The sequence below is a fragment of the Chenopodium quinoa genome, unplaced genomic scaffold (assembly GCF_001683475.1).
Source record: "Chenopodium quinoa cultivar QQ74 unplaced genomic scaffold, ASM168347v1, whole genome shotgun sequence".
Classification (NCBI taxonomy): Eukaryota; Viridiplantae; Streptophyta; class Magnoliopsida; order Caryophyllales; family Amaranthaceae; genus Chenopodium; species Chenopodium quinoa.
In genome coordinates, this window is record NW_018742738.1 from 12,587,923 (window position 1) to 12,604,816 (window position 16,894).

General features: G+C 42.4%; 1 protein-coding gene across 1 annotated transcript; it reads left to right on the plus strand.

Annotated features, from left to right (window-relative positions):
- The first annotated feature begins 315 nt into the window (after positions 1 to 315).
- On the plus strand, positions 316 to 1,769 carry LOC110724098. Its single transcript, XM_021903493.1, has 3 exons — positions 316 to 726; positions 978 to 1,082; positions 1,265 to 1,769. The coding sequence occupies exons 1-3, from the start codon at positions 316 to 318 to the stop codon at positions 1,382 to 1,384; spliced, it is 636 nt and encodes a 211-aa protein (XP_021759185.1). The 3' UTR covers positions 1,385 to 1,769.
- The last annotated feature ends 15,125 nt before the right edge of the window (positions 1,770 to 16,894 follow it).

Here is a 16,894-nt window from a genome sequence, read left to right on the forward strand (position 1 = left end):
CTTTACGACCCTTTTCGGCTTCAATCATGAAGTCCCAGGTACTTTTTCCTCTACCACCTTCATCCCCTCTTCCTTCAGTCTACCACAATTACCATTAATCAATTAGACATACATACCAATATAAGTCTAACTTTTGCTACAGGGCAAAATAAACACTTGAATTATTTCAATTTAGTTTCTTGAAAAGTTCGTGCAGTCATTATTGACATGTTTAATGAAATTAATTGATATATGTAAGTTCAATTTAAAATTTTCAAAAATATAACAAGTCACCTAAAAGAAAAGCACGTCGTAACATATCAGTACACTAGTAACATGAGAGAGTGTAACCTGAAGAGCGGAAGTAGAGGCACCAAAGATAAAATCAGCAGGGAAATCTTCCTTTTTCAAATCGTCTTTGGGCGGCGTGTAAATCGCAGGTTGGAGGCCATCAACGATGGAAATAACCGGGTTCACAACAGTGTTCACTCCATCCTTAACAATATTAGGAATAAGTTTGCACCAAAGATAAAATCAGCAGGGAAATCTTCCTTTTTTGGTGCTACAAACATATCATGCAAACTTATTCCTAATATTGTTAAGGATGGAGTGAACACTGTTGTGAACCCGGTTATTTCCATCGTTGATGGCCTCCAACCTGCGATTTACACGCCGCCCAAAGACGATTTGAAAAAGGAAGATTTCCCTGCTGATTTTATCTTTGGTGCCTCTACTTCCGCTCTTCAGGTTACACTCTCTCATGTTACTAGTGTACTGATATGTTACGACATGCTTTTCTTTTAGGTGACTTGTTATATTTTTGAAAATTTTAAATTGAACTTACATATATCAATTAATTTCATTAAACATGTCAATAATGACTGCACGAACTTTTCAAGAAACTAAATTGAAATAATTCAAGTGTTTATTTTGCCCTGTAGCAAAAGTTAGACTTATATTGGTATGTATGTCTAATTGATTAATGGTAATTGTGGTAGACTGAAGGAAGAGGGGATGAAGGTGGTAGAGGAAAAAGTACCTGGGACTTCATGATTGAAGCCGAAAAGGGTCGTAAAGCAGTTGACTCCTACAACCTTTATAAGGTAAAACACCCTGGCACCCTGCCTCTGGACTTAATAGTTACGTACGTACATTGATAGTGTGACAATAAATTCGACATAAGCTTATAAGGATTACATGATGGACAATGAGTTACTTTTGCGTACCACTGCATATCAAATGGCGCGGCGGCGATGATCTGATTATTTGGTGGTAACAATTGCAGGAAGATGTTAGAATTTTGAAGGAAACAGGGCTAAACAGGGCTAATATATATATTTTATTTTTATTTTTTTTGTTTGTAGAAATCTCAAAAAGGGAAAATCGGAATTTCGCTCCCGAGTAAGTGGTTTATGCCACATTCAACTGGTGATCCTAAAGACTTTGCTGCTTCAAAAATGCTGTTGGATTTCTCCTTAGGATGGTAACCAATTACCCTTTGTGTATTTTTGTTTTTTTTTTTTATTTTAAAAGAGAATAATCTTATGCAAATGACCTCTATCTACATTAAAGATTTGCACTTTGCACTTGTGTAGTATAATAATCTAACTCGATTATTTAAAAGAGAGTATAGTTTTTAAATAATTAATTAGTGTGTGACCCGGGCTTTACAATGAATGATACTTTAAATACTCTCATTTTTATATTAACGTGGACAGTGCCTATTGTTTCGGGGTTTTCTGATGTCCTGCGGGAGAGTTACAATTTCGAGACTGGAACCGGACGCCTGTACCTGCAAAATAACGGAGACTCCTGGTGGTGGGAGCTCCGCCTCCAACGGTCAAGTTAGTACCTGATTAAGGAGTAATTAATGCGGAAATTAAAGTGATTGAGTCTCTCTAGGTGAGAGTGTTTAATGTAGGTAATCTGCTTTGTTAGCGAGATCAGCCGGTTATTACTGTGTGTAATTAATGTGTTTTTTTCGTTATCCCCCTTAATGAGGATTAAGGGAGGTATTTATAACCTTGGGAAACGTGCCCATCCTAGGTTTAGGTTAACCTAGGGCCGATTGGGCTTCCCTCGGAAGTTGGGCCTGGGTGGCCGGTTTCTCCATTAGGCATGGAGTATGCCACATGTCATGACATAACAGGTCCAAGGTGGATGAATAAGCGCGTGCCACGTGGCAAGCCCTAACAGTTCCAACTGGGGGACACTTGGCAGGACCTGATTGGCCCACGTGGCGCATTCCGATTGGAGGAGCAAAATCCCCTAATCATTTGCCCCTCACAGGTGGCACGTGACTGGTCACGTGTTACCTGTGACAGGTGTCGCACTGTAACAGGCGGCGACCTTCTACAGGTGTCAGTCGGCGAAAGGACGAGAGATTTTCCCGCCCAAATTTTGAATTCTGAAAGTGACCCTTCGCCTTCTCACTTCGCCTATATAAGGGAGGATTGTCTTGAGTCATTTTCACACTTTGAGAACTTTTTGAGAACATTCGGACCCCTGAACTTGCTCTGACATTTCGGACCTTTTCTGCCTACCGCCTGTTCTGACAAGCCGACTACACAGGATTTTCAGAACTTCATCAACCGTCACTCGTTCAGGTAACTGTCAGTTCTCTTACTCTTAATTTTCTTTTTATTTTTTGAAATGGCACCACGGAAGCACACGACACGACCTAGGTTAGTGATCAGCCGGTCACCGGGGACGGCTGGATCTAGGACTAGGAGTGCCGCCTGCCTTTTTCCGGACCCATCTTTGCCCTTTATACAAAGTCCGACTGTATCTGTGTCTATGCAGAGCAGGATGGCCAGAACGAAAAAGACTGCTAGGATCTCAAATTCAGACGGCTCCTCCCACAGGGTGCCGCTTAGTGAAACATCTGACCAGGCGCTAGATGTGGAAGTGAAACAAGGCGTCCTAAAAGCCGGCAATTCTGAGGGAGGAGTCATAGTGACCCCTTCCCATTTAACAGTTAACAATTCTTCTCCTTTTCAAAGAGAGGAGGCGGGCCCCTCCGGGAGAGGGGAGGAGTCGTCCTCTTCGGACTCGTCAGAGGACGATTCCAAGTCAAGCTCTTCTGGCCATGCTTCTTTGGACACAGAAGAGAAAAACAGCCGCCTGCAAGAGGCGAGACTTTCTCACTCAGTTGAGAAGGGGGACAATTGGGCGGAGCCATCCGCCTCTCACCGAGAGCTAAATACCCCCTATTACTGCACGGTACCTCGGGGCCGGATCACAGCCATGCAAGAGAAAGTGGAGAGCTTTATTGCAAACCACACCATGGGCCCCGACTTTCTAGTGTTTGTGCCGGATCCAGAAGACACAGTCGTCTGGCCGGCTGGTTCCAGTTATGATAGCGCCTGCTTTGGCTGCTACGAGGCGGCCATCAAGGCAGGGCTTCGCTTCCCATTACATCCGGTTGTTCAGCGGATCTTGGATGGGTATGAGTTGGGGTTATGGCAGTTAGCCCCAAACTCCTGGGTCAACGTACTCGGCTATGTGGCCGGGTGCGAACTGCACGGGGTGGAGCCGAGCTTCGAGGCTTTCGCCCATATGAACTATCTCAGCCGGACCCCTAAGACAGGCGGTACCGGCTAGTATCAATTGACAAGCCACAGGGGCTACCTCATGACGAGAGGTAAAGCAAACAAGTGGAAGGACTGGCGGAGCACCTTCCTCATCATTGAGAGTTCAGACATTGAGCTGAACAAGCGCTTCAATAGGTGGAACAGGAATCCGCCTCTTCTTGCAGGCGGCCGTAGCATGCCGCCTGTTCCCCCCAAGGCTAGGAAAGAGATCCTTGATAAAGGACTCTTTAAAGTAGAGTCGAGGGTCGACTCTACTTCAGGGGTACAAGAGCAAGTACCCCTGCACTGCGTCCCGAGCTTCAAATGGCTCTACGACGAGTACTTTTTGGCCGCCTGTGGCCTCAGCAGTCGGTGCTCAAGAGGTAGTCGGCCTGTCGAATACTCTGTTGTTCCATACATTTCTTGTTATGACTTTTATTAACTTTGTTGTTTGTTTTTGCAGCTGACGCCATGAGCAAAATCACCGCCTCCAAGACTGCGGCGGCCATGTTGCGGGCCTCCATCATGCAACAGTCTTCAACCGACTCCCCCAACAAGGGGGCACCCTTGGTGGGCTTCGAACCTTTCACCCTCTTTTTGGAGTTGTGTTTATGCATATAATGACTTTTTTCTTCTTTTTTAGACGGGTGCTCCAAGAGCTTCATCTTCCCAACAGCCGGACCCCAAGGCCCGGAGGACGACTGTTGCGAGCTCTCCTGGTTCTGCCAGGAAACAGGTGGCGGCTGAGAAACAGCCGACCACTTCCTCTAAAACTCCAACTGGGCCGCCTAGAAGTATGAAGTTGTCCTTGTAAATTTTAGACTTGCTCCCTTTTTTACTAGGTCTAATCCGTTTGTTTATGCTTGATGCAGCCGGCCCTCAGGAGCCTGACTTGGTAGAGATGGCCAAGTCTATGATCAGGGCAGTTCCTCCAGCTGAAAGGGAGGCGGTCAGGGGTGTCGGCACCCTTGACCTAGACGGGATTGCAGGGGTCCTTGCTGAGTTATACTTAGCATATTTTTGAGTATTTGAATTTCTGGACGCCTGTTTTTCTTTTTGTTTGGAAACTGACGCCTGTTCCTTTGTACTTAGGCCCTGCTCCGAGTGAACGGCCTTCGCAAGCCGCTTGACCGGAAGAACAAAGAGGTAAAGGCTGCAAAAGCTATGGCCGACTCTGACTGTGATAAGGCAATGTTTCAAATTGCCCAAAATGAAGTTCTGACCATTGATATTCTTTATTATCAGGCGCAGGCTACCGCCGTTGTTCGGGCTCAGTTAGAGGCGGCCCAGAAGAGGAATGACGAGCTGGAGGCGACCATCACCAATCTCTAGGCCGAGCTGAAACCTCTTCGCCTAAAAATGTACTCTTACGAAGCCTTGGAGAAATCCTTGGCCAACGTAAAGGAACGCCTGGTGACCCAGGAGAAGAGTCTTACACAGGAGCTCTCGGAAAAGGCCGAGCAAGAGAAGAAAGAGCTGGTCCGGGAGATGATGGAAGACTCCGCTCAAATCCAGCGCATGACTTGGGGCCGCCTCTTCCCCAATGCCGACTTTGCCTCTTGGGAAAAAACGTACCGCCAGTGTTCTGATACATATAATCAAGAGATCATGGCGGCTGCTGAGGAAGAGGCGTTGGAGGAAGCGTTGGAGGAGGAGGAGCCGGTAGTGGCGCTTGTGCCGCTTGGGGGTAAGGCATCAAAAAAGGATGCAGCTGAAGCCGAGTCCAGCAAGAAGAGTGCTGACCAGGCGGCAGCTGCTAATATTGAAGATTTGCCCCCTTCTTAAGCTTTATGTATTCTTTCCACGGCCTACGTGCCGTTTGTTTTGTATTTACCCGGCCAGGGGGCCGGGGCTTTGAATATTTTGCTGGTCTTTAATGACCGGCTTATTTTTAATGAATTTTTGTTTTGCCTCAAATTTGTCTAAGTATTCCATATTCTAATATCCAATTGTTCACTAGACCGACTGTTTTACATGACCGATAGTTGCAGATAGGTACGGATAGTTAGTCACGCCGCCTATGCCCCTGGACGACTGGTTGTCTGTTTCCAGGATAGACGATCAGTCGGCCATTTATCCAATCGGTATTTTAACTATTTTAAGGTCTGGATCCTTTTTAGGCAGGCGGTCCTGTCATTTGTAAATTTAACCAAGTAGGAAAGTGGTCTGACCAAGTACACATGAGTGTTACCTAGTTGCCAAGGAACTGAGTAGTAGAGATAATAAGCGGCGGGTACCGGTTATTTCCCTTTATTCGCCAATGTTTGTTGGCTTTTAACTCATAATTTGTTAACCTAGCAGGAGTAGTGGTTGAGAGCCCCTGTTTGCTAAAAACAGGCGGACGACTCATACCTTTTAGGCTCCATACTATGTTTGAGGGAGTGACTATAAGTTAACATATGAGTTACTTAGTCTCCTTCACACTCAGATTGAGTAGTAGAGGTACCAGGCGGCGGATGCCGGCTGATCCCCTTGATTCGCCAATGTTTGTTCGCTATTAACTCAATAGGTTACCTAGTAGGAATAGGGGTTTGAGTGCCCCTGTTTACTAAAAAACAGGCGGTCTACTCAAACCTTTTAGGTTCCATACCAAATTTGAGGGAGTGACTATGAGTTAACGTTGGAGTTACTCAGTCGCCGTCACTCTTGCTTGAGAAGTAGAGGTACCAGGCGGCGGATGCCGGCTAGACCCCTTGATTCGCCAATGTTTGTTGGCTATTAACTCAAGAGGTACCCCCTGCATTTGTCCCAAGTAATACAGGCGGTCATCTGACTCAGATGTCAACTGCTACCACTGGTTTGGTTAGTGATAGAGTTATCCTTGTCTCAAAAACGGCTACGTGGTTGCCCTTAGGGACAGTCGTATAGGTGCCGCGTAATTAGTTTATAGAACAATGTTCCACCCAAAAGGGAGCTGCTCTCTGCGACGAATTTCATCCGGAGGGATGCCGCCGGACGCCTGCTATGATGTTGGGACAGGTCGTATTAGTTTTGAAGATTGGATCAGTTGGCTTGGCGCCTGGTCTGATCATTCGGCCTGTGGCCTTGGTAAGTTCTTGGTGAACGTAGGTGTTAAGTAAAAGGAGGGTAGCCGCCTGTTAGGCACAGGGTCGACCAGGCCCTAATCTTTTTAGCTAAGTATTAGGGGGGTGGCTATGTGTTTGGAACCAGTCGGCCATCTTCTTATGGAGAGTAGCCGACTATATGTCCAGACGACATGCCCCTATTGTGAGTAAAATACTCAATGGAGAGTAGCCGACTGTAAAGGTACAGACGGCTGCCCCTCTGAAAATAGAGTAAAATACTCAATGGAGAGTAGCCGACTGTAAAGGTACAGACGGCATGCCCCTCTTAAGTAAGAATAAAAATTAAACATGGAGAGTAGCCGACTATTTGTTAGTAGGCGTGCCCCTCTTAGTACAAAATTGAATAGTAAGTGCAAACTTTTATTAAGTAGCTCTTGACTATTTACATCATTCAAAAGAAATATTTCTTAATATTATCTACATTCCAAGTTCGAGGCAACGGTTGTCCGTCTGGTGTTTCCAGACGGTAGGTACCGTCCCTGACTTCCTCATAGATTCGGTAGGGTCCTTCCCAGTTGGGAGTTAGTTTGCCAGACTCATTAGCCCTACCAACTGCTTCCATTTATCTAAGTACAAAGTCCCCTACTTTGAGTGGACGCCTGTGTACTTTTTTGTTGTATGATCTAGTCATTCTCAGGCGATAGATTTCATGGCGCAAGACAGCATTGCCCCTCTTTTCAGGAAGTGAGTCTAATGCCAGGCGCATTGCTTCCCAGTTTGCCTCTTCGTCATATAGCATTACTCGAAGAGTCGGCTCGTAGTGTTCTATTGGAAGAACAGCTTCCGCACCGTAAGTTAGGAGGAATGGAGTTTCTCCAGTCGCCCCTTTTTCAGTCGTCCTAATGGCCCAGAGAACATGTGGTAGTTCATCTGCCCATAGGCCGCCTGCTCGTTCAATCTTTTTCTTGAGACCGTCCGAGATGATTTTATTAAAGGCTTCTACCTGGCCGTTTGCTTGTGGACGGCCGACAGATGCAAAGTAGTTTGCAATTCCTTGGTCACCCAACCAGCTTTTGAGAACAGGCGTCTCAAATTGGGGACCATTATCAAAAACCATAGACATAGGAACCCCGAACCGAGTGATGACATTTTTCCAAATGAATGAAATTACATCTTTCGTCTTGATTCCCTTTACAGCCTCCGCCTCTACCCATTTAGTGAAGTAGTCGACGGCAACAAGTATGTACCTCCTTCCGCCTGTAGCAGGCGTATATGGACCTAGAATGTCCATGCCTCACTTAGCAAACGGTAGTGGGCTATGAAAGGTAGTGAGGTCAGTAGCCGGACGATGAATTAGTTTGCCAAACCTTTGGCACTTGTCACATTTTTTCACCATCTCCATTGCATCTGCTTCCAAAGTAGGCCAAAAGTAGCCCTGCCGCCTTGCCCTTTGAGCAAGCATCCTACCGCCTATATGAGAAGCACAGTAACCAGAGTGAAGATCGTCTAATATCTCTCGTCCCTTTTCTGGAGTAACACACTTTAAGAAGGGTTGAAGGTACCCCCTTTTGTGAAGTTCTCCCTTTATCATTTCAAAACAGGTGGCTCGTTTTTTCAGTGCTGCCGCCTGTTGAGGATCATCCGGCAGTGTACCGTTTGTCAGATATGCCCTGATTGAATCCATCCAGGTTGAGCTTCTGTCTAGGATTCCAATAGGGTTTTCCTCGATGCTTCTCTTCTCCATTACTTCCCAAAAAAAAGTTCGAGGAGTATCAGAGGAGGCGGATGATGCTAATTTTGACAGTGCATCCGCCTGGTTGTTTTCTGATCTCGGCACTTGGATCAGATGGAAATCCTCAAGGGAGCTGACTGCTTGTCGGACCGCCTGTAAATACTTGATCATGGCCGGATGGGTTGCTTCGTATTCGCCATTGTACTGACTCACTATCAATTGTGAATCGGAACAGGCGTCTATTTTTCTTGCCCCTGCCGCCTTGCACATGCGGATCCCGGCTAGTAAAGCTTCATATTCTGCCTCATTGTTTGAAGCCTGAAAACTGAAGCGTAGAGCATACTCGTACCTGTCGCCCTCTGGCGACTGACATATGATGCCTGCTCCACAACCATTTGAAGTAGAGCTTCCGTCCACATATACCTTCCATACTTGGTCTGGAACTTGAGAGTCAGGAGGACGAGTCATCTCTACAATAAAGTCAGCAAAGGCTTGCCCCTTCACTGCTTTTCTAGGCTCGAAAGTAACTTCAAGGCTCTGTATTTCTATGGCCCATTTGATCATTCGGCCTGACGACTCCATGATGGTAAGTGGCCGCTTGATAGGTTGGTCTGTATACACGACGACTGCATGTGCCAAAAAGTAGGGCTTCAATTTTTTAACAGCCATGAAGAGTGCAAGACCAAATTTCTCCACTAGGGGATACCTCAACTCGACATTTTTCAGTACGTGACTGACAAAGTAGACCGGGAGCTGACAGCCGTCTCTTTCAGCAAGGAGAACAGCGCTTAACGCATGATAAGAGACGGCCAGGTACATGTAGAGTACTTCTTTGGGCAAAGGGCTGACCAGCCTCGGCAAGGAATGCAAGTGAACTTTCAATTTCTGGAAGGCGGCCTCAGCATCCGGCCCCCATTCAAACCTTGCCTTTTTCTTAATTGCCTGGAAAAAGAATAGGCATTTGTCGCCTGATCGGCTTAGAAATCTTCCCAAGGCCGCCAGACAACCTGTTAACTTCTGAACCTCTCGGATGGTACGAGGCGACTGCATATCAATGACCGCCTGCACCTTCTCAGGGTTCGCCTCTATTCCTCTCTGATTGATAAGGAATCCGAGAAATTTCCCAGACTCAACTCCAAATACACATTTCTTGGGATTGAGCATGACATGGTGCCGCCTGAGTGTGGCGAAAGTTTCTCGGAGGTCCGATAGATGATCTTTCTGAAGTTTAGTCTTGACAATCATATCATCAATGTATGCCTCGACGTTTCTCCCAATCTGATCAAAGAACACAGTGTTTATCATTCACTGGAAGGTAGCCGGGGCATTCTTAAGACCAAACGGCATGACCGTGTAATAGTATAACCTCTGATCAGTGACGAAGGTCGTCTTCTCCTGATCTTTCTTCCATAAAGGAATTTGATGGAAACAAGAATAGGCGTCCATAAAGCTCATCAAAGCATGGTCGGCTGTTGAGTCGACCAGGTTATCAATTTTAGGCAGAGGGTAACTGTCTTTGGGGCATGCCTTGTTTAAGTCTGTGTAGTCTACACACATTCGCCAGGTGCCATTCGGCTTTTTAACAAGCACCACATTTGCAACCCAGTCTGGGAAGTAACATTGCCGAATGAACCCTGCATCAAGTAATTTTTTAACTTCGGCGGCTGCCGCCTGACTTCTTTCTTCGCCATGGTTCCGCTTCTTTTGCCGTACCGGCTTCTTTTTCGGATCCACGGCCAGTTTATGTACCGCCAGATCAGGACTAATGTCTGGCATTTCATGGACTTCGAATGCAAAGATGTCCTTGTATTCTTTCAATAGTTTGTGAAAGTCGTCACCAAGGTCTCTTAGAGCAGTCGTCCCAACTTTGACTGTTTGGTCAGGACGTGAGTCGTCTAAGATAAGGTCCGAATGTTCACCAGCCGGCTGAGGGCGGAACTCATCCGACCGCTCCTCTGCCAATGATTGCTATTTTCTTTCTTTTCTTGCGGCCCCTGTCTGGGATGCCTTTCTCTTCTTGGCGCCTGCTTCTTGAACAGGCGCACTCTCCTTGACATTGTCAAGGTCTGTTTTTTTCACCGCTTGACCCAGTGGCCATAACAGTGGGCTTGATATCCGAGAGATAGCACTCTCGGGCCATCCTCTGATCTCCCCTTAGGGAGCCGACTGTTCCATTATCCCTCTCAAACTTGAGCAACATAAGAGATGGGATTATAACAGCCTTGGAATTATTCAGGGTTGATCGACCCAGAATCATGTTGTAGGCCGAGAGTTCTTCTACTACCAGGAACCGGACTACCATGTGTCGTCCTTCCCCTTTTTTCGCCCAGGCGGATGGGTAAATCCACTCGTCCCACTGGGTGGACGACTCCTCCTCCAAACCCTACTAAAGGGTGGGAGGCCGGATGTATGCAATCAGTCTGATATTTTAGTTTCGACAGACATTTGCTACTGATGAGATCTGAGGAGCTTCCGGTATCTATGAGGATTCGGCCAACTCTCTAGTTGGCTACTTTACATTCAATAACGATAGGGTCGTCATGCGGCCCCCTTACCCCTCCTAGATCTTCTTCAGTGATGACAATCTCAGGAAATGAATATTTGGACGGCCGTTCTTGGTGAACGGAATTTACATCTAACCGCCTGATATTGTCTTTGTTGCCCCTAATAGTGGGGCCGCCTCCTGAGAAGCCGCCTGCAATGGTGTAGACGACTGCATCATCTGTATCGGCGCTGTCGGCCTGTTGATTCTTTTTGGCCGACTGCTTTTTTGAGGAAGTGTTCCCCGCGGATTTCTTGACATAAGTGTCAAGATCACCTTGCTCAGCCAGGCGGTCTAGGTACCGCATGAGACTGATGCAGTCATTGGTGTGATGACCAACATCATCATGATAAGCACAGAATTTATCTTGGTTCCGGTTGTTTGCAGAACCCTTCATGGGGACCGGCTTCTCAATTGAGATCCGTCCCTTGATTTCTTTTAGGATAAACTGGTTATCTTTTTTAAACGCATACTTTGGGGAGTATGGTTTGAATTCTTTTTATTTTTTCTGGGCCGGCTGTTTAGAGGAATCAGCCGCCCAGACCTCTTTTCTCTTCTCATCTTTGTTTGACGACTGTTTCTATCGTCCTTCTCTTTTGTCGAACCTTTTCCCGTCCGACTGTTTTACCGTGCAAAGATCAGTCGCCTGTATATAGGCTTCTGCTTCAATCAAGGCCTCTTGAAGAGTCGCCACCCTTTTTCGAACCAAATCAAATTTGAAGGTAGACCCGTCTTTGAGACCTCTGAAAAAGTCAGTATAGGCTACCTCATCCGGTAACCCTTGAATCTGTATTCTCATTAGGTTAAACCGCCTGATGTAAGAACGAAGCCCCTCCTTCTCGCCCTGCTGAATTGTTCCTAAATCAAGGGTCGTTTTCTTCGCAGGGATGTTCATGGCGAAGTTGGAGGTGAATAAGTAAGAAAGCGTCATGAAGCTATTTACACAACCAGTCGGCAGGTTGCCGAACCATTGTTGTGCGATTCCTTTGAGAGTCGCTGGGAAACACTTGCACCAAGTGGGATCATCCAACCCTTGAAGGTACATCAGGTTGGTGAATGCCATCAGATGGTCTTCTGGGTTAGTAGTGCCGTCATAGGCGCCTACTAGTACATTTTTCACTTTGGCTGGCTGAGCGGCTTCAGTAATTTCCTTGGAGAAGGCCGACGGCTGTTCACCAAGTCTAAGCAACCGTAGCTGCCAGTCCATAGGTTGGACGTTTTTTGCTGCAGGTCCACCAAACAGAGGTGGCTGCAAAAAATACTGTTGTTGCGGCACAAATGGTAAGTTTGGTACCGCCTGGTCGCTATGAAAGCCGGACTGACGGGAGGTGCCGCCTGACTGACTCTCATGATACGACTGAGTATGCCTCATCGAGGCATTTCGCAGACTGTCTTGAAAGTTTGAAGTAGAGGCCGACTCTGACAATCGGTCACTCTTCTTCTGCTTTAGCATTAGCCGAGCGTCTGTGAATGTTTGCTTCGACCCGTCCACCCGAATATGACGAACAGGTTTCCTATTTCCTGTAGGAAAACGGAATTTTGTGAAATCAAGGGCAGGTGGCTCCCGCTTCCTAGATTTAGGATGAGGAGTCGCCTCTCGCCCTTGAACTGGCTTCCTCTTCAGTGAAGTGGAGGGTTTCTTAGCAGACTGCTCCTTGACTGGAGCAGGCGGCTTCTTGTTGATCAACTCTTGAATCTCTCCCTTGAAGTCCCTCATGAAGGTCATGAGTTCGTTCCTTGTGATGGGAGCAGACCCATCAGTCGGCTGTTGCCGAACAGGCGGTGCGCCTGCTGGCTCGCTTCCTGTTTGAAAATGTTCCCGTTCCCTCCTTTCGGTATGACGGGTACGTCGGGCCCTTAGGGTCCCGTCTGAAGCTGTGTGAGCTTCAACTTCAAATTCACTCTCGGTATCATGGTCCGACTGAACTTGAGGGTCGTCTAGGGGACGCCTCTCTTCAGGAGTCGGTGCAGACTTGGATGCCATCTCAGAAGTACTCTCCCCACAGACGGCGCCAAATGTTTCGGGGTTTTCTGATGTCCTGCGGGAGAGTTACAATTCCGAGACTGGAACCGGACGCCTGTACCTGCAAAATAACGGAGACTCCTGGTGGTGGGAGCTCCGCCTCCAACGGTCAAGTTAGTACCTGATTAAGGAGTAATTAATGCGGAAATTAAAGTGATTGGGTCTCTCTAGGTGAGAGTGTTTAATGTAGGTAATCTGCTTTGTTAGCGAGATCAGCCGGTTATTACTGTGTGTAATTAATGTGTTTTTTTCGTTATCCCCCTTAATGAGGATTAAGGGAGGTATTTATAACCTTGGGAAACGTGCCCATCCTAGGTTTAGGTTAACCTAGGGCCGATTGGGCTTCCCTCGGAAGTTGGGCCTGGGTGGCCGGTTTCTCCATTAGGCATGGAGTATGCCACATGTCATGACATAACAGGTCCAAGGTGGATGAATAAGCGCGTGCCACGTGGCAAGCCCTGACAGTTCCAACTGGGGGACACTTGGCAGGACCTGATTGGCCCACGTGGCGCGTTGGAGGAGCAAAATCCCCTAATCACCTGTCTTGAAACTTTCTCTATCAGGGTTTAAATTTTTGTACTGTAATATAAAGATAAATATGTCAATCCATAAGAAGAATTAAACAAATAACAAAATTACACTAATTGACTCAAAACAAGACTCAACTTAAACTATAGACACAAAATTGTCGCATTTTTAAATTGAATTGAGAATGGACACTAGATACACCCCGTGACATGAATTTAATTAAAAAAAATACAATTAATATCGTTATTAGAATTATGAATGAGTATAATGTTTTAAATTACCTACTAAGTTAATGATGAAATTTCATTAGATATATCATTAGAAATATCTGTTATGATGAAATTTCATGTTAATGGTTATAGTTCGATTTTAGTTCGTATTAATGAGTGTTATTAACAAATGTCATATCAATGATGAAAAACACAGTGTCACAATCTCATTATCTAGCCAAAAATTAAAGTAAGGCTAGTAGATCTTTAATTTTAATAACTAAAAATTATCAATCAAAACTCTTAGAAAATTCTTATTTAAAATATACATATTAAAATTTATATATAAAAAATATATATTTGGGGCTTGCCCCTCGTGATCACTATATATATATATATATATATATATATATATATATATATATATATATTCTCATTAGAGCTTTAAAGTGTTATCACATATCCTCTAATATCTCTTTAGTGGGCTTAGTTAAAGTTTTTCAAGTATTTTACAATATTATAGACTTATAGTTCAACTAATTTTTTTCACAAATGTTTTTGGGGGCAAAGCCCATGTGAGCATAATAAAAGGTCTACCCCTAAACGTGGGTAAATAAAAATACAATGACAACAATAACTTATTTTTGAATTTTTTTGGTTTCTATTCTACATTCTTATACATGTATCATGTATGTATTTATATATAAATGTAGAATAATAGAACACGATTTAATTCTAAGTAAGATGGTAATACATGTGGCTTCCATTCAATGGATCTTGGGATTCAAATCTTTTTCTATGCATTTTAAATTAAGATTATTGAATGAGAATGTGGCATGATGCTAAAGGTTGCATTGTTAAATGATGATGTGACATCATATTAGTGTAAGGATACACGTGGCACATACACAAATTTATAAACACCTTTGATGCTAAAGTTGTTAAATGTTGATGGCATCATACTGGTGTAAGGATACACGTACACAAAATTATAAAGCCTTTTAATACATAGTATAGATATTTTATCTTTAGTTGTTATTGTCTGGAATAGTTAATTATATATGTAGCATAATATAGTAAAATCTTTTTTTTTTCTGGATATATAATTAATTTTTTTTAGGATTTTTTATGATAACAACCACCTAAATTTTATGAAAATGATAAAACTTCCCACCAATAAGTACTTGAAAGTTTTAGTGTTTTCGAAAAAAATATATTTATAATTTTAAACAAAAAATATATATATTGGTAGTTTTTACTAAAATACCAAAAATTGTTGGTGGTGGTTGTCCAATTTTTTTTTTCTTTTTTTAAATATATATATTATTCTCCTTATCTTTATTGGATATACATAATTTATTTATTTTTTTGGTGAAAACATAATATATTTATTTAGGTAAATCTGGCATAATCCCATAAATCTATATCTATACTCTATACTTTATTACTCCCTCCGTCCTCGATTGATAGCCACTTTTGCCATTTTTGGTGACTCAAAATGTTAGTCACATTTGTTTTTTCCAAGTACTATTAACATTATTTTTTTACCAAAATTATCTAACATTTGCAAAAATATTGTGCAAATTTAACTTTCTAGTGTAAATTTTACTTTCCCATGTACTTTAATTACTTTCTCCCTCTATTTTTTTGCATACCCAATATAAATTTACTTTTTCAATGTACTTTTTTTATTTCTCCTTAATTCCCGTGATTTTTTAGCAAAAGTGACAATCAATCGGGGATGGAGGGAATACTATTTAAAAATACAAACTATCATCCTCATTATGTCACATGTAAACTTTATTTTTCACCAATGTGACATGTCACCTCTCTTCATTAATTAATCCATTTTCTTATACTTAAAAAAAAAAAAAGAACTAGCTTTAATTCAATACATGTATGAATGTTATTTGATTCATTTTCATCCAACTTTATATCTTCTACAATTACATTTAATTTTTACTCTTTTTTCTCTTTTATAAACTATTCATTTTCTAATTAAATTATATTATAAAATAATATTGTACGCCTATAAACATCCTGTGCATTGCACGGATCAGAATGCTAGTTCATTTAATAACGTGTTCCACCTTACATATGATACTTGTAGTTCTTATGGCATCATTTCTAAAAAATTTCACTATAATAGTCAAGAATCAAGATTTAGAAATGCATAATAAAATAGGCGTTAATTTTGATGTAGTGATTATTATTTTATTTAATACTTTCACTTTTGAATTTAATATATCTATACTTATTATTATTATTATTATTATTATTATTATTATTATTATTTTTATTATTATTATTATTATATATATATATATATATTAAAAAGCGTACCTAAAGCAGAATATGTTCCATGTGTCACCTTTTTCAAGTTCGACATGTCAGCAATATGCGCCACATGCCATTATAAACATGACATGTCACTTTCACATGCTTTAGGTTTGCATCTAAAAATGCTTATAATAAGACTTGAACTCAAGACCAACAAGTCTTAAGTTAAGAGTCTTACCATCTTAGCCATTTATTAACTGTGTTTTTTTATCCAACAAAATTATAGTTAACTTAGATAAATTAATTTGTGTCTTATTGTACTATTTGTTTTCATTATGTAATGATTGAGTTTGACAACTAAAAAATGTTTATAGCAAGACTTAAACCCTAAACCAACAAGTCTCACTATCTACAAAGCCGAATTTGATTAGCAAATTAAACAAGAACAAACTAGCAACTTGGGGCTTCGCCCGGGCCACAAACTAGTTATTATTATTATATATATTAAGAAACGTTCCTAATATAGAATTGTGCCATATTTCGCCTTTTTAAGCACTGCAAACATGTCATGTCAGCGATATCTACCATGTATCACATCTTTAAACTCTATAAGCGGCGATATCTACCATGTATCACATCTTTAAACTCTATAAGCATGTCATGGCATCTCCAAAATATATATTTTAATTGAATTTTAAAAATGCTTATACAAAGATTTGAACTTGAAACCAACAAGTATCAAGTTACAAGTCTTATACTACTTTAGCTATCTATTTACAATATTTTTTTACCCAATAAAATTATAGTTAAATTATATAAAATAATTAGTATTTAGTTATCCTATTTGTTATCATTATGCAATGATCATAAAGACAATTTAACAACTTTAATCTTGAGGTTTGAAAAAGTCAATATTGTTTTTCGATATGATGTAATATAATAATTTTGTTTTTTTTAGTAAAATAATCAATAATTATTAAATATATTTAAATCATACAAAATA